The sequence below is a fragment of the Hyla sarda genome, chromosome 8 (assembly GCF_029499605.1).
Source record: "Hyla sarda isolate aHylSar1 chromosome 8, aHylSar1.hap1, whole genome shotgun sequence".
NCBI classification, from domain to species: Eukaryota; Metazoa; Chordata; class Amphibia; order Anura; family Hylidae; genus Hyla; species Hyla sarda.
This window is the reverse complement of record NC_079196.1, coordinates 33,075,578-33,103,474: the sequence shown is the minus strand read 5'-3', so window position 1 is coordinate 33,103,474 and position 27,897 is coordinate 33,075,578. Positions and strand designations below refer to the sequence as shown.

Here is a 27,897-nt window from a genome sequence, read left to right as displayed (position 1 = left end):
CTAGGAGTGGCCACTCGCTGCGGAAGGGGTGCAGGAGGTGGCGGAGGAGATGATTGCTGCTGCAGTTGCGACTGAAGTTGGTGCACAATGGTGGACATTTCCGACAGCTGGTGGGTTAGATGGGCGACCACCGTGGTGAGATCAGAGATGGAATGCTGGGGAACCTCAGCGGGATCCATGGCCGGATCTACTGTCACGATGCCGGCTGGCAGGAGGTGGATCCTCTGTGCCAGAGAGGGATGGCGAGGACCGTGCTAGTGGACCGGTTCTAAGACACTACTGGTTTTCACCAGAGCCCGCCGCAAAGCGGGATGGTCTTGCTGCGGCGGTAGTGACCAGGTCGTATCCACTAGCAACGGCTCACCTCTCTGGCTGCTGAAGATAGGCGAGGTACAAGGGAGTAGGCAGAAGCAAGGTCGGACGTAGCAGAAGGTCGGGGGCAGGCGGCAAGGTTCGTAGTCAGGGGAGATAGCAGTAGTTCTGGTACACAGGGTTTAAACACACAAAACGCTTTCACTAGGCACAAGGGCAACAAGATCCGGCAAGGAAGTGCATGGGAGGAGGTTAGATATAGTCAGGGACCAGGTGGAAGCCAATTAAGCTAATTGGGCCAGGCACCAATCATTGGTGCACTGGCCCTTTAAGTCTCAGGGAGCTGGCGCGCGCGCGCCCTAGAGAGCGGAGCCGCGCGCGCCAGCACATGACAGCAGGGGACGGGAACGGGTAAGTGACCTGGGATGCGATTCGCGAGCGGGCGCGTCCCGCTGTGCGAATCGCATCCCCAACGGCCATGACAGAGCAGCGCTCCCGGTCAGCGGGACTGACCGGGGAGCTGCAGGGAGAAAGACGCCGTGAGCACTCCGGGGAGGAGCGGGGGCCCGGAGCGCTAGGCGTAACACATACGATGCTTTTATATGTCGGGGCCATCGCATTAACTGCTATCCGACAGCGCAAAATGCTTAAGCTGCTGTCAGATAGCTGTTTAAGCATCCCGGGCAGGTTCGCTTACCTATTCCACTTCGCTATCCTCTGGCGTCTTCCGCATCTTCTCCGGGGTCCGGGCCTCGCTTTCCGGCGTCGTTATTACGTCACTACGCACGCCGCGCCGGCGCAGCAGCGTAATAACGTCACCAGAAAGCGAGGCCCGGACCCTGCAGAAGATGCGGAAGAAGCCGGAGGATCGCGAAGAAGACAGCGGAGCCCCTGGGACAGCATCGGGAGCCCCTGGGACAGCATCGGGAGCCCCTGGGACAGCATCGGGAGCCCCTGGGACAGCATCGGGAGCCCCTGGGACAGCATCGGGAGCCCCTGGGACAGCATCGGGAGCCCCTGGGACAGCATTGGGAGCCCCTGGGACAGCATCGGGAGTGGTGAGGACCTGGTCCGGAGCGGCACGGACAGGTGAGAACAGCTTCCTATACTTTACATTGCACGGATCCCTCAACATACGATGGATTCGACAAACGATGGGTCATTTGGAACGAATTACCATCGTATGTTGAGGGACTTTCTGGCACCAGTTGATTAAAAAAAAAGTTTTCCACCGGAGTACCCCATTAACCCCTTAACGACGCAGGACGTATATTTACGTCCTGCGCCGGCTCCCACGATATGAAGCGGGATCGCGCCGCGATCCCGCATCATATCGCGTGGGTCCCGGCGCTAATCAACGGCCGGGACCCGCGGCTAATACCACACATCGCCGATCGCGGCGATGTGCGGTATTAACCCTTTAGAAGCGGCGGTCAAAGCTAACCGCCGCTTCTAAAGTGAAAGTGAAAGTGACCCGGCTGCTCAGTCGGGCTGTTCGGGACCGCCGCGGTGAAATCGCGGCGTCCCGAACAGCTGATCGGACACCGGGAGGGCTCTTACCTGCCTCCCCGGTGTCCGATCGACGAATGACTGCTCCGTGCCTGAGATCCAGGCAGGAGCAGTCAAGCGCCGATAATGCTGATCACAGGCGTGTTAATGCACGCCAGTGATCAGCATTAGAGATCAGTGTGTGCAGTGTTATAGGTCCCTATGGGACCTATAACACTGCAAAAAAAATGTAAAAAAAAAGTGTTAATAAAGTTCATTTAACCCCTTCCCTAATAAAAATTTGAATCACCCCCCTTTTCCCATAAAAAAAATAAAACAGTGTAAAAAAAATAAAAAATAAACATATGTGGTATCGCCGCGTGCGTAAATGTCCGAACTATAAAAATATATCATTAATTAAGCCGTACGGTCAATGGCGTACGCGCAAAAAAATTCCAAAGTCCAAAAAAGCGTATTTTGGTCACTTTTTATATCATTAAAAAATGAATAAAAAGTGATCAAAAAGTCCGATCAAAACAAAAATCATACCGATAAAAACTTCAGATCACGGCGCAAAAAATGAGTCCTCATACCACCCCATACATGGAAAAATAAAAAAGTTATAGGGGTCAGAAGATGACATTTTTAAACGTATAAATTTTCCTGCATGTAGTTATGATTTTTTCCAGAAGTGCGACAAAATCAAACCTATATAAGTAGGGTATCATTTTAACCGTATGGACCTACAGAATAATGATAAGGTGTAATTTTTACCGAAATATGCACTGCGTAGAAACGAAAGCCCCCAAAAGTTACAAAATGGCATTTTTTTTTCGATTTTGTCGCACAATGATTTTTTTTTTCCGTTTCGCCGTGCATTTTTGGGTAAAATGACTAATGTCACTGCAAAGTAGAATTGGTGACGCAAAAAATAAGCCATAATATGGATTTTTAGGTGGAAAATTGAAAGGGTTATGATTTTTAAAAGGTAAGGAGGAAAAAACGAAAGTGCAAAAACGGAAAAACCCTGAGTCCTTAAGGGGTTAAGGAGAAGTTCTCATTTCTTTTTAAAATCAACTGGTGCCAGAAAGTTAAACAGATTTGTAAATGTCTTCTATTTAAAAATCTTAACCCTTCCAGTACTTATTAGCTGCTGAATACTACAGAGGAAATTCTTTTCTTTTTGGAACACAGAGCTGTCTGCTGACATCACGAGCACAGTGCTCTCTGCTGACATCTCTGTCCATCTCAAGAACTGTCCAGAGTAGGAGAAAATTCCCATAGAAAACATATGCTGCTCTGGACAGTTCCTAAAATGGACAGAGATGTCAGCAGAGAGCACTGTGCTCGTGATGTCAGCAGAGAGCTCTGTGTTCCAAAAAGAAAATAATTTTCTCTGTATTATTCAGCAGCTAATAAGTACTAGAAGGATTAAGATTTTTTAATAGAAGTATTAACTTTCTGGCACCAGTTGATATAAAAAAAAATAGTTTTCCACCGGAGTACCCCTTTAAGGGAAGCCATACACAATATATGGGAGTATAATGGCTGGACAAAAGTAGTATATACAATTTTCTGTTGAATGATCATTTTGCCATTGCCGTCATTCACATTTTAGTCTGCATTTACCATAACAGTTGTTCAGAATTATTTCCTAAATGATTATTCATTGATGAAAAATCTTTTGTCTATTGGCCAAAAATTTCAAACACAGATGACAGATGACAGTCTGTAGTATTCAGCAGCTAATAAGTACTGGAAGGATTAAGATTTTTTAATAGAAGTAATTTACAAATATGTTTAACTTTCTGGCACCAGTTGATTTAAAAAATAAAAAAAATTTCCACCGGAGTACCCCTTTAAGGAAAAGTTCTGTTTAAGGAAAGCACCAAAAGGTGTGTAAATTCTGTATAGGAAATGCCAAACTGGGAAAAGAAAATGCAAAGTAACCATCCACCAGAAGGAAGAGAGTTTGCTCTCTGGTGCCACCTATTGGAATCAGCAAGTCAATGATTGGCCCCTTTGAAGAGACTTGAAACATGACTGGGGAATATTAGCTAATCAACCTTGTCTATATATTGCACCCTGCATGTCAGTTTTCTGAAAAGAATGTTTTCTCCAGTGGGAGAGGTTATGGCCTCTTGTGTCCCAAAAACTGGTGTAAATTTTTGCAGAAATCTAATGCAGTTTATAACTCGTGCACCAGGTAATGAAGAGCCTTTTGGACTCTAAGTGTGGCATCAAGAGTGCAAGTTCTAAGCGCCCAGGCCATTTGGATAAGTGGTGCCGCCATTGGTATTGACAAATGACTTTGGACAACCACACAGCTCATACATCCCAGAGGCCGGCCCTGTTAGTCAAACTAGAAGTAACATTAAAGGCGTATTCAGGCCATAGACATATCCCCTATTCAAAGGATAGGGGATAAGATGTCCGATCGCGGGGGGGCCCGCCGCTGAGAACCCCCACCATCTCCCTGCAGCACCTGGTATTCTCTGCTTGGCTGCTGCTCCAGCCTCGGAAACCTCTGTGTTTCTGGGACTTGAGATGTGATATGATATCACACGCCCCCTCATGATGTCATGCCACGCCCCTCCATTCGTGTCTATGGGAGGGGGCGTGACGTTACGTCGTGAGGGGGTGTGGCATCACATCACGTCTCCAGTCCTGAAAACAGAGAGGTTTCCGAGACTGGAGCAGCAGCCAGGCAGAGAATGCCAGGTGCTGCACGGAGGTCACGGGGGGTCCCAGCAGCAGACTTCCCTCGATCAGACATCTTATCCTCTATCCAAAGGATAGGAGATAGGATATCTATGGCTGGAATACTCCTTTAAAGAGTACCTGCCATCACAAAAAACTTTTTATATGTTGTTAATTAATGTATTAGAAACTACTTTCTAATACCATGTCATTAAAAAAAATTATATATATATATATATATTTTTTTTTATTATTATTATTATTATTTTTTATTTATTTTTTGACTTGTAAAAACTGACCACTAGGGGTCTCCCTACATGTCCCGGCTGCTCTTTGTTCATCAATCAGACAGATGGGAGCGAGCGCTGTGCACGCTACATGGCGCACCTCAGCTACATTGAACACTGCCTGCAAGAAAGTGGAATATGAAGGAAATACTGGGCAAAAATTTAAAAGAAAAACTGTGGGGGGCAGGTAATGAAGAGGGCAACATATTAGCAGCATAATAGAAAGCAATGGAGATGGTGGCAGGTACCCATCAGATCTAACAAAAAAACATTTTTTTTAATATATCACTCAGTACCTAATCCTGACCATGTACATCTAATTTTTATGCGTCTAGCACCTTTATTTTTTTTTATTACACTTTTAATTTAGCTCATTAGTCTGAATTCATCTCAAAGGGAGGGGGTGTGGCCTCACTGTGCAGGTCTCCTCCCCCTCCCTCAGTATGCTGTCTGCTCACATCTACAACTCCCAGCTTGTCCTCACTGACAGTATCGGGACACAAGCTGACAGTGGGAGGATTTTTCCTCCAGCTCTGATCCCTGCGCTCACAGCTGTCAATCAAGGAAGTGTGTCCATGACTAATGGACACAGCAGGACTAGTATGTGTCCAAGCAGGCAGGTGGGGCAGTTGTTTGACTGGCTTTTTCAGTATGAAAGCAATAGCAAAACCTATTGGTTATACATGCTTTACAACATATCAAAAGTTTTTATATCTGACAGTGCCCATTTAAGTGAAGTGATCGTAAACGGGCCTAGAAACCACGCCAGAAACAGATGGTGACTGGTGGCTCTTTAGCCCCAGCTCTTCACTTACCTTGTAATTCTGGAAAAAACATTGATATTTTTTATAAACATCTTGTTCGAAGACAACAATGATGATCTCAGAAATGACGGTCATCACAGAAGGATCGCTCAGGTAGTCCTCTATACCTTTAATGATCAGTCTTATAGAACTTTCGGCTTTCATTTTCTGTGTACCTTAAAAGTACAAAACAAGGAGTAAAGTATGTTTGTTAGATTATATAGGCCTAGATTTCTCAAAGAATGTCTACTGTAGAGCTCTTTTCCCATGTTTATTTGGGTGGTGGGTTTGTCTAGCGTGCATCTTATTTATCAAGAAGGTGCAGCAGGATGATGAATTTTGCGCAGCTCTGCTGTGGTGGGAAAAGCTCTACCGCATACACTTTTTCTAGACGCTTGTGAGGGAGGGAAGTAGACACTTTCCCGGGTCCGGAATTTGGCAGGTTAGGTGTTTTTACTTACTTTCGCAGAGCTGCCCGGACATTTTTAGTTGCATTTTAGGTGCTACAATCAAATTTGATTGCGGCGTCTAAAGGGTTAAAGCCGGGCATCACCGTGATCGGTGATGTCTGCCATTAGAGATGGGTCCTGGTGGAAGATAGTCGGCAGGACCACCCAGCTAAGAGGTTAAAGGTTGATATGCGGAAGGTAGAAGTGATTCTCACGCCTACTGGTAGGGGGTGTAGCTTTGCACGTAAAAAAGTACCTTTGCGCACAAAATTGAGACTTTTGGCAAAAGTTGCAAATGATAAATATGTGACCACTGCATGGTCAAAAAGAAAAAGTTCTTTGGGTAGGCAAAAAGAGTGAAACTGTCCATATCAAAAGATGCATAAAAGTCGCTAAATATGCTCCTTGCGCCTGAACTGCGCCAAAACATAGACAAAAAAATGCTCTAAAAGCAATGATAAGTCTCCTCCATAATATACTTCTACATAATCTGTTCTAGAATAATATAGACAAGATCAGGGTGTCTATTTCCCAATTTTGGAAACTTCCAGTCACTAAGATATTAGAAAATTATGGGAAGTGAATAAAATATAACTTTTAATATACTCATTAAAAAGTTAAACATGTATCTGTGAGCAGTGGTGGACCAATTGTAGCATTTGTCCACGCAAAAACACATACCATATACTAACTGTTAATATAGTGCCTGTACTAAACCAAGGTGTATGATAACCATGTCCCAACAAACCCGACGCGTTTCCATCCCTCTTTATAGGGGGGACTTCCTCAGGGGTTAAAGGAATACATATAGGTGAGACCATTTGTCTCCAACACCTGTAAATAAATATGGGCAGGGGCTATTGATACTACACAGCCCCTGCTATGGACAATATTGGCACATAAATCAGAGCGCCCCACTTCTTGTGGGGTAAAAAGCACAGCAGATACTGTCCGGCCGGATCCTGTGATCTTATTAAGACAGTTCGCCGCCTCGCTCAGTCCTTGTGCGCACCCGCAGTGGCGGGGAGCCGTACTCGGTTACCGGCTTCTAAGCGCACTAATCTGTTCTCACATTGGTCACATAGTGGTCAATGAGTGCTGCTTTCCGTTAGCAGAGTTCAGCAGCAAAAGGGAGTCCATTATTCATTTTCCTGGTAAAATGTAGAGGAGAAAAAAAAATTTTCATTGCAAATTTAAAAAAAAATAAAATAAATAAATTCATTGGCTACTTAGAGCAACACTTACATTTGGTCTATTTTCTTTTAATGCAGTGGTCTTTAACTGTGGCCTTCCAGATGTTGCAAAACCTCAACTCCCAGCATGCATGGACAGCCGTTGGCTGTCCGGGCATGCTGGGAGTTGAAGTTTTGCAACATCAGGAGGGCCACAGTTTGAGACCACTGTTTTAATGTATGAGGCTACTTTTGGTTTAACCCCTTAAAGGGGTACTCCGCCCCTAGACATCCTTTGGATAGGGGATAAGATGTCAGATCGCCGGGGTCCCGCTGCTGGGGACCCCGGGGATCGCTGCTGCAGCACCCCGCTATCATTACTGCGCAGAGCGAGATCGCTCTGCACGTAATGACGGGCAATACAGGCTCCGCCCCTCGTGACGTCACGGCCCGCCCCCGTCAATACAAGTCTATGGGAGGGGGCGTGGCGGTCGTCACACCCCCTGCCATAGACTTACATTAAGGGAGCGGGCCGTGATGTCATGAGGGGCGGAGCCATGACGTCACGCTGCTCCGGCCCCTGTATCGCCCGTCATTACGCACAGAGCTCTTTATTCTGTGGGTCAATACAATTAAAATGATACCCATGGCTAGATACTTTTATATTTTTGTATCGCTTAAAAAAAATCTAAAACTTTTTGTACAAAATCAGTAATCTAAATTGCCCTAATTTGACCACCTATAACTTTTTCATTTTTCCGTATATAGGGCGGTATGAGGGCTCATTTTTTGCGCCGTCATCTGTATTTTTTTTTAGATACCACTTTTGCATATATAAAACTTTTAGATCATTTTTTATTAATTTTTTTTAAATAAAATGTGACAAAAAAGCAGCATTTTTGGACTTTTTTTTTTTTTTTTTACGTTTACGCCATTCACCATACGGGATCATTAACATTATATTTTGATAGTTCGGACATTTACGTACGTGGCAATACCAAATATGTTTATTTAAAAAATGTTTTTACGCTTCTTGGGGGTAAAATGGGAAAAACTGACAATTTTCATTTTTATTGGGGGAGGGGATTTTTTTTTTTTTACATTTTTCTACTTTTTTTTTTACACTTTTTATGTCCCCATAGGGGACTATCTATAGCAATCCATTGATTGCTAATACTGTGCAGTGCTATGTATAGGACATAGCACTGCTCAGTATTATCGGTGATCTTCTGCTCTGGTCTGCTCGATCTCAGACCAGAGCAGAAGACCCTGGGAGACGGCCGGAGCCAGGTGAGGGGACCTCCGTCCGCCATGCTGGATGATCGGATCGCCGCGGCAGCGCTGCGGGCGATCCAATCATCCAATCAAAGTACCGCAATGCCGCAGATGCCGTGATCTGTATTGATGACGGCATCTGAGGGGTTAATGGTGGACATCCGCGCCATTGCGGATGTCGGCCATTACGGGCGGGTCCCCGGCTGCTAGTATGCTGTGTATGACGCGAGCACCGTTCCGATGCTCGCTGTCATACACAGGACGTAAATGTATGCTAAACCAGGACGTACATTTATGTCCGTGGTCGTTAAGGGGTTAAAGAAGTACTCCGGTGAAATTTCTTTTTTAAATCAACTGGTGCCAGAAAGTTTCACAGATTTGTAAATTACTTCTATTTAAAAATCATAATCCTTCCAGTACTTATCAGCTGCTGTATGCTCCAGAGGAAGTTCTGTAATTCTTCTCATGTAGTTCTTCTCAGTCTGACCACAGTGCTCTCTGCTGACACCTCTTTCTGTTTCAGGAACTGTCCAGAGACTGGAAAGAACTACACAACTGACACCTCTTTCTGTTTCAGGAACTGTCCAGAGACTGGAAAGAACTACACAACTTCCTCTGGAGTATACAGCAGCTCATAAGTACTGGAAGGATTAAGATTTTTAAATAGATGTAACCCTTTAAGGTTAGGCTCTGTTCACATGGTCTCCGTTATAAATAAATAAAAAATAAAAAAAACAAAGCAATGCAGAATTTGTCACATGACCGATACCACTGGTGCCCAATGCACCTTTTTGACTATGTGGCCACTGTTTTGACAAAGAGAATTGCGCTGCACGTATCACTATTTTTTCCCCCATCAAATCTGTTGGAGCCCCTGATACTGATGTTTACAGAACTTTCACTTTGAGGCCCCTTTCACACTATAAAATTCATCTGTTTTAAAGATCCGTTTGAAGTTCCGTTATGAAAACCCTGAAAATCGTCCGTTAAACGTTACAAAATCCCGTACGGTAGTTAAAAAATCCCATTATAGTCTATGGGATTTTTACCTTATCTGTTATAACACGTTATTAATAATGGACATTATTTTGTGTACTATATTCCGCCACAAAATAATATCCGTTATTAATAACGGGCTATAACGGGTTATAACGGATAATATAAAAATCCCATAGACTATAATAGGATTTTCTAACGGACGTTTAACGGCCAATTTTCAAGGTTTTCATAACGGAACTTCAAACGGATCTTTAAAACGGATGAATTTTATAGTGTGAAAGGGGCCTGACAGATAAAATGTTTGTATTTTGGGTTAAAGGGAACATTCTTGTTTTACCTGTTCCCATTGCTGGGAGACTAATAGTCGCCATGTTGTTCTTATCACAGGCTTTAAGTGCTTTCTTTACGGCGTCAACAATGTTGTGTGGTCGAATGTCAATCAGATGAATTATTTTTCTGCACTTCAGATTTCCGGCTGAGGTCACAACTGAGCCATCGTTGGGGAGTTTAGCTGAAAAACATATGAGATATAAAATATTTTATGCTCTGTTCACACTGGCATCGTGGCTTACATTATTTCAGGATCCTTGACAGATCTGCAAGGGTGGGATGATCATTTGGGCCATTGAGCACTGTGTGGTCCTCTAATGTCCCAGTACAGGATATCCTCCTGTACAGTACTTAGGCCCTGTCAGGTTGAGTCCCTCGTTGTCCTAGGGGCTCTCCTGCAGTGTCTCCCCCATAGTAGAAAGTCTAATGTTATGTATAGTGTTGTAAATATAGTGCATAATGTTATGTATAGGTATATAAAGTATAAAGGACATTTGGAGGTATCACCTGTTATGTTCACATGATGTGTTATGTTACCCAGAGAGCACCAATTGACCACCTGACCCTCAGCTTGACCTATGGGCTTCTTACTCAGCCCCCCTTTATAAGAGGGGCGGCCATTACAATCTCTCTCTTACACCATTACTCCTGCTGAGGAACAGCAAAGCACAGACATCACAGATCCTGTGTCCAGTACACCGTGGGGCCATAAAGCCTGCACACCAGCCACATTGTCAGTAAGTCATCTCATCTATGTCCGCTGTCTCTACCAAAGTCAAGTCACTAGTCAAGTCAATTATAGTCAGAGTGGCTGTATTGAAGTCTGACCCAAAAGTACTGCAAGTCTCAGCAAGCTGCAAGGCCCTTTCTGTGTTACTGGTCGACTCTCTGGGATCCTGGCCTAGCTGTAAAGACTTTAACAACTGTCTAACCTCAGTAAAGCCTCCGTTAACCCTTACCTGGTCTTGGACTATTATTGCCCTGTCTAACCTTGGGATAGTGGTGCTACCGTTCAGGTGGTTACTAGTAAAACCACTCTGGCATCACGAACATTAGGGGTTAATAACACCTTGACCTACCTTGGGCTATACCATCTGCCCCTTCCACCTACTCCCTTCACATCCCGTTGTCACACCACAACTTTGGCGTCACCACAGTCCCACAAACCTCCAGCTAGAAACTGCACCGATTGTGTCTCCCCTGTTTCTTGTCATGGAGTTAAAGGGGGTCGGTCAAAAATAAAATCATATGTGTGTGAAATGTTTTCAGCCTGATTATCACTTTTAGATGCCCCCAGGAGATCCTTGCTGTCTCATCACACACAGGTTCCGCAGAGCTAAACACTCAAATTGGGCCCTGTCTCCATTGGGGCTCACAACCTAAACTTAGAGTATGTTTTTAAGTGTGGGAGGAAACCCACGAAACACACAGGACAAGATTTATGAAAGTGAAAAAAAGGGAGTGATTTTTCCACAGCAGCCAATCACAGCTCAGGTTTCACTTTACCTCAGCTCATTAGCTGAGCAGTGATTGGTCGCTGTGGGAAAATCACTATATATTTTCTCTCACACAGTTTGATAAATCTGGGCCGAACTCCGTGCAGATGTTGTTCTTGGTGGAAATTGAACCTAGGACCCCAGCGCTGCAAAGCAATAGTGCTAACCACTGAGCCACCATGCTGCACTTCCTGATTCAGCATTGCTGCGCGTTGCCCTGTGCCTACAACCCCTCTAATCCTTAGTGCGGCCTTGTTCACTCTGTGGGTGTTCCATGTTACGGTATGTACGCCCCTGTCACTCCCCTAGATGATGCTCCTTACAGGGATGGGCTGAATATGAGCACAGAGGGTGGGGAATACTGGAAAAGTCACATGATGCAGTGACTTCTTGGGGCCAAACTGGCCGTCGGATCGGGTAAAACAAGGCTGAATGGACTAGAAGACATCTGTTTGGCAGTGTGGGAATGAAAAATAAAGGTATGCCATTAGTAAATGTCATGAATGCCTATTGTGATGTTGTATAACTTTTTGTGTGTGCATGCAGTTACACAATATTTTAATTAAAGGGGTACTCCGGTGAAAACCTTTTTTTTTTTTAAATCAACTGGTGGCAGAAAGTTAAACATATTTGTAAATTACTTCTATTAAAAAATCTCAATCCTTCCTGTACTTATTAGCTGCTGAATACTACAGAGGAAATTCTTTTCTTTTTGGAATGCTCTCTGATGACATCACGACCACAGTTCTCTCTGCTGATGTTATTATAATAATAATAACACTTTATTTATTGTTGCCCTTAGTGGGATTTGAACCTAAGTCCCCAGCACTGCAAGGCAGTAGTGCTAACCACTGAGCCACCATGCTGCCCTTAGCATACACCTGCTATGCATGGTTGCTAAAATGGACAGAGATGTCAGCAGAGAGCACTGTGCTCGTGATGTCATCAGTGTTACAAAAAGAAAGGAATTTTCTCTGTAGCATTCAGCAGCTAATAAGTACTGGAAGGATTAAGATTTTTTAATAGAAGTAATTTACAAATATGTTCAACTTTCTGCCACCAGTTGATTTAAAAGAAAAAAGGTTTTCACTGGAGTACCCCTTTAATCCAATAGACAGTAGAAGAAAGGAAATGACGCAGCACTCACCATGCAATCTTCAATCACCGTCTTCTTTATTCGATAATAATGCACAGACAGGTACAGCAGGGGAGAGGGGATCTAGCGTGCGGGGGGATGTGGGTGGCGTCGCCACCCACATCCCCCCGCACGCTAGACCCCCTCTCCCCTGCTGTACCTGTATGTGCATTATTATCGAATAAAGAAGATGGTGATTGAAGATTGCATGGTGAGTACTGTGTTATTTCCTTTCTTCTACTGTCGATTGGATTCATTGAAGGACTGTACAAAACGCTTTGCACCATCAAAACTTCTGCCGTAGGACTGGTACTAGATACCACCCGTATAGCTACACTATTCCCTAGCCTGATACTGGTGCCGGTGCATCTACACTAACACAATATTTTAATTAGCAAGACTTTAAATATAAAAAAAAAAATAAAAAAAAAAAGAGGGGCTGCCAAATAAGGGTGAAGTTCACACTCTTTCCTTGGTGCTATTTTCTGGCTAACAGCAATAGAGGGGAGGTCATTCCTGGGTTGAAAGTCAATTGAAATGGTCCGTTGAAGGGTTACGTCTATATGCTATATACCATTGTGGATAGAAGCATCTATAGAACATGACATGGTAACTAGTGATGAGTAGTGCTGAGCGCGAATATTTGAAATGCAAATTTTTACCACGAATATCGGCACTTTACGATCTCACGAATATTTAGAATATATAGTGATATAGATTCGTAATGACGAATATTCATTTTTTTATGCAAATTTATACAAATATTTATGCAAATATTTATGCGAATATCGGGACTTCCAGACAGGACACTGATCCATCCCTTCTTTTAAGTGAAAAACATAATTGCGCATGCGAATTTCATTCCGAATTTTCGTATGAAAAAAATCAAACATAGCGAATATGCAAATTTCGTGAACATAGGACGAATATTCGTCCATATATTCGCAAAATATCACGAATTCGAATATGGCCCTTGCCGCTCATCAGGGGCCATATTCGAATTTGCAATATTTTGCGAATATATGGACGAATAGTCGTCCTATGTTCGTGAAATTCGCATAGTCGCTACGTTCGATCTTTTTTTTTCATGCGAAAATTGAATAGTACACATGCACAATTATATTTTTCATCTAAAAGAAGGGATGGATCAGTGTCCAGTCTGGAAGTGCCGATATACGCATAAATAGTCGCATAAATTCACATAAAAAAAACGAATATTCGTCATTACGAATCTATATCACTATATTCTAAATATTCGCAAAATCGCAAAGTGCCGATATTTGCGGTAAAAATTAGCATTTTGAATATTCGCGCTCAACACTACTGCTAACCCATGTATAGGTACAGAAACAGATACAAAAAACCCAGACACATACATTGGATAAAATATTCAGGTAAAAATAATAAGTGAATAACTAAATCAGAGATTAAATTGTAACCACTTCTAATGCATTGGAACATCGGCAGATAGGGTTACACTAAGAAAGTCAGCAGGTGGAGCCATAGGCTAAGCAGCTAGGATCTAGGTCAGTGTTTCCCAACCAGGGTGCCTCCAGCTGTTGCAAAACTACAACTCCCAGCACTACAACTCCCTTCGGCTGTCCGGGCATGCTGGGAGTTGTAGTTTTGCAACAGCTGGAGGTACCCTGATTGGGAAACACTGATCTAGGTATTTCCCAACCATTGTGCCTCCAGCTATTGGGAAACTACAACTCTCAGCATGCTTAGGGTGCTTTCACACTACGTTTGTAGTGTACGGTTGCTGAATCCGGTTGGGAGGGGCAAAAACCGTCCGCTCCCGTATCCCAGCCGGATCTGGCCCGAACCCCATTCATTTCAATGAGCCGACCGGAGTCAAACGCTGACTCCAGTTGTCTCATTTTTGCCCCGTATACGGTTTTCTGACCGGACCTAAAACCGTGGTGAAAGCACCCTTAGCCCAGTTTTGCAACAGCTGGAGGCATACTGTTTGGGAAACACTGGTCTAGCTGCTTAGCATGTTTCACCTAACTTTATATTATGCCGATTATGTTAAACTATAATGTGTGGTGTCCCGGTACTGGACTTGGTCCCGTACCTTTGTCGTAAGTCCCCACAGTCAGAGTTCCTCCATGCTGGTAGGGCTTTCCTGGTGAGTTCGCCCCTAGTCACCTCTTAATTCCATTCAGAAATGTATATATTTAATATAGTGTAATTTATGTATAGGACCTTTGGTCACGTGGTATAAATAATTGTGTTATGCTAGGTTTAAGGACCTTTTGGGTCATGTGATTAGGTCATGCGATGTACCATAATGCCTTGGTTTAGGACCGACAGGTTTGGGGACCAATAAGCTTTGATCCTGCCTCTTCTGATATAAGGGTGCTGCATCCAATAATCGCTCTCTTAGTTCCGGACTACCAAACTGAGCAGATCTGTTATATCAGCTACAATATGATCTAGGCCTGAAGCCTTCCACTTCAGCTGCATTCTGAACCGTGAGTTAATCCGACTCTATCCTACCAATCCTGCGTGACTACTGAACCTAAACAGAACCCTAAATTCAGTGGAACAGCGTATAGCAAACATCAAAGCTTATTCTCTACCAAGTCCCAGCCAACCTGTGAGGAGCCTAAGTTCGGTCCTCTGCAAAAGACTGTTTGTTAACTTAATCCTGCATAAAATCTGCAGTAAAATTGTTTCAAGTTTAATACAAATCCGGCTGTGGACAATCCTTTATTCCTCCCTATCGCTCTTGGGACGAGTGGCGGTAGGACATATATATTTAGAGGAAACCCTCACCCTGGCGTCACGACAATCAAGAGTTTATCCTATACCCAGCAACACTACATTGCAACACCCCTGTTCTCCCTTCATCCCAGAGCACCACAAATGTTTTCGCTGTAAACTTTAGAGCAATGTAATGACATGTACCAAAATAAAACCCAGGCAATTCCTTTTATGGTTTCTAATGTGATTTTGAAGTCTGGTAGTTTAGTTGTATTGTTTTGTTAAATGGATTTTATGATGTAAACTATTTTATCCTAATCCACAGTATAGGGGATAAGTGAGAGATCGCAGGGTTCCAACCATTGGACCCCCGCCATTTACAGAACGGCGCACCGACTCACTTGTAGTGAATGGAGTGATGGGTGGATCTTTCCAGCAGAATATATCTGGACTTTATCAAGAGGTGTGTAGGTGAACGTCTTTTTACCCCTTTAACTGTGTATGTACGCCAAATTTACTACATGGTGGAGGGCATTTGATAAATATGGTGCTGGTACACATTTTGAACTTTGATGGAAACAAGTGGAAAACAAATGTTTTCAAATCAACTGGTGCCAGAAAGTTAAGCAGATTTGTAAATTACTTCTATTTCAGAATCTTAATCCTTCCAGTACTTATCAGCTGCTGTAAACTACATAGAAAATTGTGCATTTCCTTCCAGTCTGACCACAGTGCTCTCTGCTGACACCTCTGTCCGTGTCAGGAACTGTCTAGATTAAAAGCATATCCGCATAGAAAACCTCTCCTGCTCTGGACAGTTCCTGACACGGACACAGGTGGCAGCAGAGAGCACTGTGGTCAGACAGAAAAGAACTACACAACTTCCTCTGGAGCCAACAGCAGCTGATAAATACTGGAAGGGTTAAGAATTTTTAATAGTAATTTATATATAGACTCAATTGATGAAAGCGTTAGTACTGCAGACAGGTAGAATAAAGCATAATGTCCATACTTTTATACGGATGATAAATCCATTATGTATTCAATTCTTGATGGTATATTAAGTATTCAGACATATACCGTATTTTCCGTCCTATAGGATGCACCGGCGTATAAGATGCACCCAATTTTTAGGGGCAAAATCTAAAAAAATAAAGATTTTGAACCCAATAGTGGTCTTCAACCTGCAGACCTCCAGATGTTGCAAAACTACAAATCCCAGCATGCCCGGACAGCCGTTGGCTGTCCGGGCATGCTGGGAGTTGTAGTTTTGCAACATCTGGAGGTCCGCAGATTGAAGACCACTGCATAGGAGGTTATACTCACGTGTCCCCGGCGCTCCGGACCCGTCACCGCTGCCCTGGATGTCGCTCCATCGCTGTCGCCGTGTCCCCGTCGCTCCGGAACGTCTCTGCTGCCGGCCGGGTATCCTCGCTCTCCGTCGCCGCCATCACGTCGTTACGCACGCCGACGCACGTACGCGACAACGTGATGACGAGGAAGGAGAGCGCCGGCCATACAGGGAATCCCTGAACAGAGAAGACACCGAGGAGGCAGGTAAGGTCCCTCCCGGTGTCCTGTAAGCACTAACCCGGCTATTCAGTCGGGCTGTTCGGGACCGCCGCGGTGAAATCCCGAACAGCCCGACTGAACAGCCGGGTTAGTGTCACTTTCCCTTCAGACGCGGCGGTCAGCTTTGATCGCCGCGTTTGAAGGGTTAATACAGGGCATCACCGCGATTGGTGATGTCCTGTATTAGCCGCGGGATCCCGGCTGTTGATGGCCTCAGGGAGCGCCGCGATAGGGGTGAATTCGCCGTATAAGACGCACCGACTTTTTCCCCCCAGTTTTGGAGAAGAAAAAGTGCGTCTTATACGGCGAAAAATACGGTAAGTGTCATAATTCATAATGCAAGATGGAAATAGTATACATCGGTCAGGTGGAGAGAGACACGAGTACAGACCTGCCGCACTACCTTTCAGGGGCGTGCCTCTCTCCACCTGACCGAGGTATACTATTTCCATCTTGCATTATGAATTATGACACTTATATGTCTGAATACTGAATATACCGCCAAGAATTGAATAAATACATTAAGTATGGACATTATGCTTTATTCTACCTGTCTGCAGTACTAACCCTTTGATCAATTGAGTCTATATATGTGTGAACAGGGTCCGTAGAGTCCAGGGATCCATAGTGTTTGCCCGTAATCATTGACTGATGTGTGCAATGGTGGTAAGTATGATGTTTTAATAGAAGTAATTTACAAATTTGTTTAACTTTCTGGCACCAGTTGGTTTGAAAACATTTCTTTTCCACTGGAGTAACCCTTTAACTTCAGTACTCCAATTTGTATGGTGCCTCCGCTGCAACTTTTTCTGCAACGTAGCTATGTAAGTAGGTAACCAGGTAGCTATGTAGGTAGGTAACCAGGTAGCTATGTAGGTAGGTAACCAGTTAGCTATGTAGGTAGGTAACCAGGTAGCTATGTAGGTAGAAGCCAGGTAAATAGCTAATAGGAATCCCGCTCCCCCCCCCCCCCCATAAGAAATCAGGTTAAAAAAGTAGGTAAAAAAAAGAGAAATGATGCTTTCCTTATGTCCCACACTGTGTAGGCCGCAGGTCCTGCAGCTCAAACTGAGAGGAAGCCTTCAACCATATGCGTGTGTGTGAATACAGCTTAAAAGCGATGCTCGCACACCTAGGGGTCCGGGGCAAATGTCCTGGACTCCCCATTAGCAAGCACACAACTGTGCCAAGTGGGCCCCTGTGCCATACTTACGCTTTGGCAACCTGCCATAAACAACTGTAAAGCGCCTTTGCTGGCATTGTTGAGCTGCAGGGAAACTCTTAATTTATTGCAGAGGGGAACTGGTCTTGCCAGGAGTCTTAAATACTTCATGCATCATTTAAAGGAGATATGTTGGAAAAAATAACTTATCCCCTATCCAAAGTATAGGGGATAAGTCTAAGATCATGGGGGTCTAAGTGCTGGGACCTACCACGATCTCCTGAATGGGGCCTGGCAGTCTGCCAGATACATGGGGGGAGATTTATCAAAACCTGTCCAGAGGAAAAGTTGCACGGTTGCCCATAGCAACCAATCAGATCGCTGCTTTCATTTTTAACAAGACCTCTACAAAATGAAAGAAGCGATCTGATTGGTTGCTATGGGCAACTGGGCAACTTTTCCTTTGCACAGGTTTTGATAAATCTCCCCCATGGTGTGTCGACCATGGCTTCCTGCGGGGGTCGGAACAACCGCTTCCGGAAGACTACAAGGGCCCCATTCAGGAGATCCCTGGGGCCCAGCACTCAGACCTCTCGCGACCTATAACTTTTCCCCTATCTTTTGGATAGGGGATAAGTTTTTTTTTGGCTGCACTACTCCTCTATAAATAATGATATAGATGTTGGTTAACATCATGACATACCTAAAGCTTTACATTCTTCTTTAACTTCAGGGCCTGCTGCGTCTAAGATAGCTTTAGATAGACCTAAAAGTAACGAAAAATACATAATAATTATTAGAACTCATTAAGTGAGCACACTCTGGCAAAATGGTTAGTTACTGTCAGTTTTAGGTATTATTCAATATGGCTGTGCTTCCTGCTGTCAATTTTGTCCATCACAACTGAATAAAAATATTTGATTATCACTGATTTACTAATACATGACAATTTTTATGATTTGGGCTTTGCTTCATTTTAATACACAGAACCTGTTCCTCACCCTTCCAATTTTTCCAGTTACTACCAATGGGGGACCATATGTTTTTTTTTTATATTGATATTTCAATTGCTGGGCCACATTCCGTTTTCAAGCCATTCCTCCTTTTTTTTTTTAGGCTCTTTTCAGGTGGCAAAAAATGACATGGAACTTGAACTATATGGTTTTCAGCCTAATCTATGCACTTAACCTATTACTTTTCACTGTATCTATGCAGTAAGCTTGGTTCTTTTATCACATTAAAGGGGTACTCCGCTGCTCAGCACTTGGAACAAACTGTTCCGAACACCGGAGCTGGAAGCTCATGATGTCATAGCCCCGCCCCTCATGACGTCACGCCCACCCCCTCAATGCAAGTCTATGGGAGGGGGCGTGGCAGCTGTCATGCCCCCTCCCATAGACTTGCATTGAGGGGGCAGGGTATGACGTCATGAGGCGGCGGGGCTATGACATCATGAGCTCCCGGGGCCGGCTCCAGCTGAACAGCAGAGTACCCCTTTAATGATAACAGATAACAGCTTTTTTATCGTATGTATTTATTCAGATTGGTTCTGCTAGCACATCTATGTAGTAAGCTTGGTTCTGGTAACATATCAATGTAAGCAGTGTGGTTCTGTTACTGTATCTATGCAATAGGCTTTTTTTGAATACAGAGCTCTCTGCTGACATCACGAGCACAGTGCTCTCTGCTGACATCTCTGTCCATTTTAGGAACTGTCCAGAGTAGGAGAAAATCCCCATAGAAAACATATGCTGCTCTGGACAGTTCCTAAAATGGACAGAGATGTCAGCAGAGAGCATTGTGCTTGTGATGTCAGCAGAGAACTCTGTGTTCCAAAAAGAAAAGAATTTCCTCTGTAGTATTCAGCAGCTAATAAGTACTGGAAGGTTTAAGATTTTTAAATAGAAGTAATTTACAAATCTGTTTAACTTTCTGGCACCAGTTGATTTAAAAAAAAAAAAAAAAAAAAGGTTTTCCACCAGAGTACCCCTTTAATGCATGTTCAACCAACCCACAAGGTAAACCATATATGTATAGATTGGGAATACATCCCGAATTAGGATAAACACGCCCCCATTTATAAAGGACACTCCTTCAGTCACCATAAACACACCCATCATTTGAGCATAACGGGAGTGCACGGAGGAAGGAAGCTCAGGAGACCAGGCCAACCTGGAGGAGGCGCGGATGAAGACGCTAGGACAACTGACCAGATGGGAGAAGGAGGCGGCCATCTTGGACAAGGAAGCAAGATGAATCCATTATTTTATATGAATAATATATGAATGACTAGGCCTGAGATGGTGAGATGGGATTTATCCTCACATTAACCTCTACCATTCCTAAGCAAACTCCCATATAGTATATAAACTAATCATTGTAATAAGATAAAGTATATCTATGTATGTATAATTGCCAAATTTACTCATTAGTTCATAAATAATCCACTTTTTATATAAAAGCCTGGCATGATAATTTCTCCATCGTAGGTAAATTCTGACATTTCTAACAGTTTAACCGGTGAAATGCCCATTCTGATTGGTCAGTTCTAGCCATTAACATGTTTTGCAGTTCTGGACTGTCTGTACATTGTATGTTGAGTCTGGTTTCAAGTTACAATGGTCCAGAAAAGGCCATTGTATGGTAAAACTATTGAGGCCATTGTAAGTTGAGAGATCACTGTATTTCACAATGTACAATAAACAGCTGTTTTCATGACTATAACTCGACTAATCAGGAAATACGGCAAGACTGGGCATTTATTTTTTATTTTTTTGTTTTGTTTTTTAAGCTCCTTACCATTGTTGCAGTCCAGTTTAGCATTGTTTAAGTTTATTATGGCGTCTGTACTTTCAGCAGTGATGTCCCCCTTTTTCAGCTTCACAGATGTTTCACACACCACTACATCACTCATGATGGCAGCTTTACCCGATATTACACAGGTGTAGGTTGCTAATTTAAAAAAAATACCTAAAATAGTACAAAAAACAATGTAAATAGGAGTAGAAATATAGTCATTGCATAATGAAAAGTAACAAAGGAACAAAGTGAATTTCCAGCTTCCATATAAAAAATAGTAAATTTTATTTAGATCCTTTAAAAATGTGCAAAAAACATAAAGGTGACCCCATAAAATCCAAATGAAACGTGTTAGCGTTTCATTTGGATTTTATGGGGTCACCTTTATGTTTTTTGCACATTTTTAACTCCTTAAGGACACATGATGTACTGGAACGTCATGTGTCCGCTCCCGATCTATAACGCGGGGCCATGGCGCTAATAGCGTGGCTCGCGCGGCATTGATCATGGTGCCGGGCGCTATTAACCTTTTAGACGGGGCGTTCAAAGTTGAACGCCGCGTCTAAAGTGAAAGTGAAAGTATGCCGGTTAGCTCTGTGGGCTGTTCGGGATAGCCGCGGCGAAATCGCGGCGTTCCGAACAGCTTACATGACAGCTGGAGGGTCCCTACCTGCCTCCTCCCTGTCCGATCGCCGAATGACTGCTCAGTGCCTGAGATCCTGGCATGACCAGTCAAGCGGCAGAATCATCGATCACTGGTTTCCTATGAGAAACCAGTGATCAATGTAAAAGATCAGTGTGTGCAGTGTTATAGGTCCCTATGGGATAATAATGATCAGTATAAGAGATCAGTGTGTGCAGTGTTATAGGTCCCTATGGGATAACAATGATCAGTATAAGAGATCAGTGTGTGCAGTGTTATAGGTCCCTATGGGACCTATAACACTGCCAAAAAAAAGTGGAAAAAAAAGTGAATAAAGATCATTTAACCCCTTCCCTATTAAAAGTTTGAATCACCCCCCTTTTCCCATAAAAAAAAACACACAGTGTAAATAAAAATAAAAGTAAACATATATGGTATCGCCGCGTGCGGAAATGTCCGAATTATAGAAAATATATCGTTAATTAAACCGCATGGTCAATGGCGTACGCGCAAAAAAATTCCAAAAAGTCAAAAATAGTGCATTTTTGGTCACTTTTTATATCATGAAAAAATTATCAATAAGTCCTATAAATGCAAACATGGTACCACTAAAAACTTCAGATCACGGCGCAAAAAATGAGCCCTTATACTGCCCCATATGCCCAAAAATAAAGTTATAGGGGTCAGAAGATGACAATTTTAAACATATTAATTTTCCTGCATGTAGTTATGATTTTTTCCAGAAGTACAACAAAATCAAACCTATATAAGTTGGGGATCATTTTAATCGTATGGACCTACAGAATAAAGATAAGGTGTAATTTTTACCGAAAAATTTACTACGTAAAAATGGAAGCCCCCAAAAATTACAAAACAGCGTTTGTTTTTTTCAATTTTGTCTCACAATGATTTTTTTTTCCGTTTCGCCGTAGATTTTTGAGCAAAATGACTGTCGTCATTACAAAGTAGAATTGGTGGCGCAAAAAATAAGCCATCATATGGATTTTTAGGTGCAAAATTGAGAGTTATGATTTTTTAATGGCAAGGAGGAAAAAACGAAAATGCAAAAACGGAAAAACCCTTGGTCCTTAAGGGGTTAAAGGATCTAAATAAAATACTATTTTTTATATGGAAGCTGGAAATTCACTTTTTTCCTTTGTATACTCAACTGGGACCCGGCTCAGCAATCAATCACTTTTCTCTATTTTGTATTGACATAATGAAAAGTAACCTGACATTTTATTTTATTCTTTTTGCTTGGGGCAACATTGAGACTACAAGGAAACAAATGACTAATAAAATAAGCCAACTGTGAGTCATTGGGTTTTTTGCTGTTTATTTTTGCTTTAGCCACACCTTATCAGTACTGTGTTCACTTGTCATGTTTAGGGTGGAGATACCTTATATTTTTGACAGAACTGTGTACTATGTACTTTTTCATGGCACCCTACATTTAACCATATCATTATGTCTGATACTTGTCTTTGTTTGTACCCCATAATTGTAAGCGCTGCGGAATCTGTAGGCGCTATATAAATAAATAAAATTGTGCAACAAAAATTATTTGTGGGGTGAAATGGATAAAATGTGCAATTCTGCCATTTAGTGAGGCTTTCATTTTCATAGTTTTTATTCTGTTTAAAAAAAAAAAAAAAAAAAAAAGTTAGAGAATAAAGTTATGTCAACAGCAATACCAATTTTATATAGTTCTGGGTACTACTTTAAAAAAAATACAACTTTGCGTCGTCCCATTTTGACCCCTAAAACGTTTTTTACTTTTCTGTCTACAGGACTTTAGGTTTTATTGATACCATTTTGGGTATATGTGACTGGGTATATGTGACTTGATGGGATCGCTTTTTTTAATGTGTATGGGTATGTTGAAAATGATATGAAGGAGCGGATTGCATGGATTGCAGTGCACAGCAGGAAACTGAGGTGCAAGTGTGGTTAGGGTGTGATGAGGGTAGATGTTATCACCTTGGGAAAATGACATTAACCCCTTGTGTTCGTGATGCCAGGGTGTGGTTTAACCGCTTCACCACCCGAAGGTATGCCGCTGGATCCTGGGCTAGGCACGGAGGCAAATAATGACTCTGACACCAAGTTACGGAACAACGGCAGCCTTACTGAGTCAGACAGGTGTAACAGTATATACAGCTTGGCTAGGCCCAAGCACGGGACCAGTGACTTCAGAGACCACAGGGCTTGCTGGGACTTATAGTAGACTTGAACAACTTGATGCAGGACCACGCTGACTTGAGACAGACTTGACTTGGACTGACTTGATTTAGACTGACTATAACAGACTTCACCCCGTTTGTAGCTTACCAGGCTTTGACTTGGACCTGGGGGGTAGTGGACTTGTGGATCCGTGGCTGCGTGGAAGACTTTTTAGGCCTCCTCTAGACTCCAGACACACACCTAGGACTTGACTTTGCTGCACTCAATTAGCTCCTCCCAGGGCTTATATGGGGGAGACTCTGGAGGGGTCCCATAGGTCACCCTGTAGGTCACATGGTCACTGGTACCTTCCTTGGTTACAATTGTGGTGTCCCAGTACCGCATTTCATACGGTATTTATTTATCTATGGGTCCCCGTAGCCAGAGTCCCTAGGACTTAGTAATCTCTGTTAGTCAGTCCGCCCCTAGTCGCCTCTATTATAGTATACAGATCTCTAATTTGTCCATAGAATAATGTATATAGTATCATTTCTGTATATAAATGGTTAATGACCTGTTTCTATTAGCGTTGCAGGACCTGCGGGTCATGTGACAAGGCGAACTCTATGGTTTTAGATTAAGGACCTTTTGGAGGCCCTCTTACGTCAGTAATCCCATCAGACCATGTACTGGTGAATGGCAGACGTTCGGACCAATCAGATTCGCCACGCCCCCTGCCCATATAAGGGAGTGGCGGCCATTTTCTCGCTCTCTTTCTCCTGGCTCTTGATGAGAGAAGACCTATATCACAGTAATCGCAATGAGTTAGGTCTGAGCCTTGTGGCAACGGCTGAATGATCTAAATTATAGAGTGTGTCATCCCCTAAGCACTCTGCAGTATCACCGGACCCAATATTTCCCCTAAATCCGGACGGATCTGCACATCACTCCCTAAATTTAGAGACTATAAGTTTAATGCAAGGTCCGCAACTTCTGCCAGTCGCTAAGCAACCTAAGAACTGTTATATGAGACTGTTACTACGCATTGGATATTGCAAGCACTGCAGTAAAGTTATTCAAGTTCAAGTTAAATCTGCTTGTGGACCTTCAGTCATTTCATTGCACCTATCGCTTCTGGGAAGGGCGGCGATAGGCCGGAACATAGATTCAGCATACCAGCCCTCACCCTGGCGTCACGAGTGACAGGGTTAATATTAATCCCTCATATATCAACACCATACCATCCCTACCATACACCCCCCAAGGGCTACCACACAATCCCATAACAATAGTACTTAAAGGCATAACACATTTTATGCACAATACACTGGATAACATAGGCACTTAAGGAAATGTACATAGAAGACAGGTGAAGGGGGCCCAGGGGTCACAGAATGGAGTCTGCCTGACAGGGCAGCTAGGGTACAGGGGTGCAACTCCTGCACTGGGCCACCACACAACTGCAGATGTTTGTCTATCTTGAAGATCGTATACCGCAATACGTGCAAACGCACAGGCACGAGCGAAGTGAGATTGAACGGATGTGAACCTCTGATCACCCGGTAGTACAAGCGGGCACCTGTCGGCATCTAAGTATGCATGTGTGAGTCGCACCACGGACCACCAGGTATCTCCTCCTGACAATTATTTGTTTAATTAGACTGTGTAGACTGTGCCGATGGGCGATGTAACGCGTGGGGTATAGGGAGGCACCTACCTGGATTATTTTCCATCTGCCGCCCTCAGCCTTGCCTTTCCAGCATTGTATTGGTTATAACCATTCAGGTTTTATATTTACTATTGTTCTGGGGGACTTGCATACATCATTTCTTGCTTTATATGTTAGGCTGTCAGGGTCAGTGGAATTTACATGCTGGGATAGAGCAGATGCCCTGGGAGGGGTCTCTAGGCCCCCCCCCCCCCTGTTTTGTGGTGGCCTTTGTGCCTTTTAAGTGCTTTTAAGTGTTTTATCTAATGTGTCTTGGATTTGAAATTATGTAATAAAACATTTTTGATTATAACATACTATTAGGTGTGCGCTGTATGGTGTATTTCTTTCTTCTTGGTATAGGGATCACTATTTTAATCCATGTTTCTTGTATAGCAAGGTGACCGAATAAAAGCAACTCTTGGATTGGGAACTTATTTTACAATGTGTGTGTGTTTTTTTTTTTTTCTTTAACCAAAGACCCTTTACTAGACCTACCTCTTCCATCTCAACCAGTAAAGACCCATAATGGTGTTGCAGGGGTTGTGAGGGGAGAAGAGCATAGACTGTCATCCCTTGTTTAACCACCTAGATGCTGAAGTCATTAAAGGGGTATTCCAGCCTTATAAAATATGATGATGATGATGCTGGGGTATGGGAAAAAAGAAAGAAAAAAAGCTTCTGTCCGGTTCCGTCCAGTCCCTCCGATTTTCTGTATTCTTCCTGCTTCTGAGATAAGTACCGTACTTGGTACACATTTTCCAAGATGGGACTCTGTTGCAGCCAGCGATTGGCTGAGGTGGCAGGTCCTGCAATTAGCACTCGTTTACGAAGCAGAAAGAAGACAAAATATCGGGGGATAGAGCTGCACAAAGTATGAGGGGGATCAGCAGAGGATTGGAGCAATTTTTTTCATATCTTTTAAAGGCTGGACTACCAATTTAAAGGAAAACTGTCATCAGTGTCACCGCACTAACCTGCTGGTACAGACAGGTAGTGCGGGGGACACTGATGATCATCATACTTACCTGTCCCAGATCCGTGGTCCTGTCTCCTGCTATTTTCCTCCATTTTTCCCCCCGTTCTGGGCTCTCTTGGGACACGGGTGGAGAAAGATAGCGGGAGAATGGGACAGGTGAGTATCATTATCATCAGTGTCACCTGCACTACCTGTCTGTACCAGCAGGTTAGTGCGGTATTATTTAAAGTATAGCAATAATACTGTATTTTGTCTTGATATTAGTACAGTATTAGAGTACACCTACACTATTGTCTTTTGAATTATGTTGACTTTCTGATGGATAGAAATAGGATCTGTGGACTGATCTGTCATGATGTCATAATTAGCTTTCTTGATAAAAATGAGGATGCACTTTTACTTTATCACTATGTGGTGTTAGTTTATGTTCACGGTATGCAGTTTTAATTTGTTCGAAGTGTCATTATATTATTCTTGTAATGTGGTGCTATTTGGTCCCTATGGGGGACATTTATCCAGGGTGGTGTGGGTGAACGATTTTTCCACACCCTTTTTTTGTGTGATGGTAATGTGTTTGTGCACCAAATTTATTAAAATCCTCAAAAGAGTGCCATACAACATATCCCCTATCCAAAGGATAGGGCAAAAGTGTCTGATCGCTGGGGGTCCGACCGCTGGGATCTCTTTCATGGGACCCCGGCTCTCCCCAGGAGTGGAGCATGTCGACTGCACGAAGTGGTGGCTGACATTCCTCCTCCATGTATCTCTATGGGAGAGCCGGAGATACCCGAGAGATACTTTGTGTGGTGGTCGACGCACTCCGTTCCTGGGGAGAACTGGGGTGACATACAGGAGAATGCGGAGGTCTCAGAGCTCGGACCCCCCCGTGATCAGACACTTATCCCCTATCCCTTTGGATAGGGGATAAGTTGTAGGGCACCACAGTACTCCTTCAATAAATGCCTCCCTATATGACAATTATTTAGAGGTATGCTATGTCTATTATGGGCATTACTATGGGAAAGTGTTTTCAATGTCTATCAATAAACCTGTACACAAGTATAAATTCGGGATTCATATTACCTTTGTATTATCATCAGATTGTGGAGCACTTTGTTTAGCAAAACACCTTAGTTATTATATATTATAATATATTAATAAATATTATAATATTATTATTATACCTATGCTTATACAGTATATAATGAGTCCCTGTATGCAGTTCACATATTATTGTTGCTAAAACTAGGATTATACGGCATATAGTATTGAGCAGACATATAAAGTTTATGATGATGATTATCATTGTTATAATTATTGTTTATCGTGCTCTAAAAGTGGGTGCAAAACACACAGTTGTACCCAAGCCATGCTACCTGAGGGGCCCTAAGGCTCCTCTGACACATAGGAAGACAGACGTATCATAGGTGGGGCCCTAAGGCTCCTCTGCCACATAGGAAGACAGACGTATCATAGGTGGGGCCCTATGGCAGATTCTGCATTGAGGCCGAAGAGGATTATGTTGGTGTTTATACATTAATAAACCCACTGAAACACTAAACATCACTAATTATAAGTCTTAACAAAATGTAAACTTACCTTGAGAATTTAAGCAACAAGTCACAACTGGGTGTTGTTCTTTAGATTCGAAACATATGCTGGAGATGGAGTCTCACAAAACTCACGCAAACTGAAAGCAGATCATCAGGACTCTTT

The 27,897-nt window shown here is 43.2% G+C and overlaps 1 protein-coding gene across 6 annotated transcripts in view; it reads right to left on the bottom strand.

Moving 5' to 3' along the window:
• LOC130284255 (protein mono-ADP-ribosyltransferase PARP15-like) overlaps positions 1-27,897 on the bottom strand; it is a 52,264-nt gene extending 24,367 nt beyond the window's left edge. For 2 of the 6 annotated variants that reach the window (XM_056534429.1, XM_056534430.1), the window contains exons 1-5: positions 27,781-27,897; positions 20,689-20,859; positions 18,593-18,655; positions 9,823-9,996; positions 5,603-5,766 (exon numbers count right to left, since the gene is read on the bottom strand). In XM_056534429.1, the coding sequence (XP_056390404.1) occupies positions 5,603-5,766; positions 9,823-9,996; positions 18,593-18,655; positions 20,689-20,803 (516 nt within the window). In that variant the 5' untranslated portion in view covers positions 20,804-20,859; positions 27,781-27,897. Of the gene's footprint in view, positions 1-5,602; positions 5,767-9,822; positions 9,997-10,982; positions 11,216-11,478; positions 11,625-17,940; positions 18,075-18,592; positions 18,656-20,688; positions 20,860-27,780 lie in introns of those variants that run through there. The other 4 variants (XM_056534435.1, XM_056534434.1, XM_056534433.1 and 1 more) reach the window with 4 other exon arrangements.